Source organism: Eimeria mitis, genomic scaffold (assembly GCF_000499745.2).
Source record: "Eimeria mitis Houghton genomic scaffold, Emh_scaff11489, whole genome shotgun sequence".
In the NCBI taxonomy this organism is placed as follows: domain Eukaryota; phylum Apicomplexa; class Conoidasida; order Eucoccidiorida; family Eimeriidae; genus Eimeria; species Eimeria mitis.
Window position 1 is genome coordinate 1 of NW_024012139.1, and position 998 is coordinate 998.

Here is a 998-nt window from a genome sequence, read left to right on the forward strand (position 1 = left end):
CCTGCCCTAATAATATCAGTGTTGCGGGCAATTTGCAGAACATCTGCGTCTGCATCCACCGACCAAACGGTGCGGATGTCGGTTCGCAGGCTGTCCGACAGCGATGAAGGTAGCCAAGAAGATAGTACTCCGCCACAGCTCATAGAAGAGTGTGCAGCTTTGGAGGCGGAGTTGGGAGTGGCCTTGACCGAAGAAAGCAATCCAGCGCCAGCATTGGACGCAGAAGAGCAGGTGGCAAGGATCGCCCACTCGTTGTTTCTGGAAGGTCTGGCTTTTGAGATGCAACACACCCAACAAGCCCTAGATCCCAATTTCTTCAACCCCTTGATGCCGTCCCCTGCCAGTTCCGGGGTACGCGATCAGCATCACCCTGTGCACGGGACAGTCCATACGCCAGACCAAGAATATGGCGTTCCTGGCCCCCTACACGTAACCTCCGACTTGGCGGCGTCATACCTTCAGCCTGGAGGTCTCCCACCTCAAACGTTTGCTCTAGAGTCTCCCCATGCACTTGGTGGAGCTTCTCAACCAGCCCTCTCCGAGACCCAGCCCTTTTCTGCACTTCCCTCACCTTTTCCTTGGATCCCACATGGTGCATCCGCCAGTCTCCACTCGGGTGTTGCAGCCCCTCAGTCAGTTGGTTTGTTTTCTGACACTGCACCATTGCCGCTCCAGGGTGGTGCGCAGCGCAGTTCAAAGGAGAGACGCCATGCAAGGATTTCACGGAAGCCTTATCCGGCCCTTGATCCTGATTCCTGGCTGGAGGGAATACCTGCGGTAGACGTTTCCCCTCAGGGACAGAGCCAGAGCCAGCCATCTTCCCCCCAAGGGGTATCTCCAGACCAGGCAGCGCCTTGCTCAAGCGCTGCATGCCAGGTGTCTGCAGGAGAATCAGAAGGTGCGACCACAAGCGAGAGTTCATCAGAACCGTCACCAGCTGGTGCAGACGCGGCCGCTGAAGTAGCAGTAGGCGCAGGTTCTGCAAGCGAATTATCTGC

General features: G+C 57.0%; 1 protein-coding gene across 1 annotated transcript; it reads right to left on the minus strand.

The window, feature by feature from the left end:
• Positions 1 to 316: 316 nt before the first annotated feature.
• Positions 317 to 922, minus strand: EMH_0100460 (uncharacterized protein; the record flags this gene model as incomplete). Its single annotated transcript, XM_038022177.1, has 1 exon — positions 317 to 922. One exon carries the CDS (start codon positions 920 to 922, stop codon positions 317 to 319), a length of 606 nt encoding a protein of 201 aa, XP_037878031.1.
• Between the last annotated feature and the right edge of the window lie 76 nt (positions 923 to 998).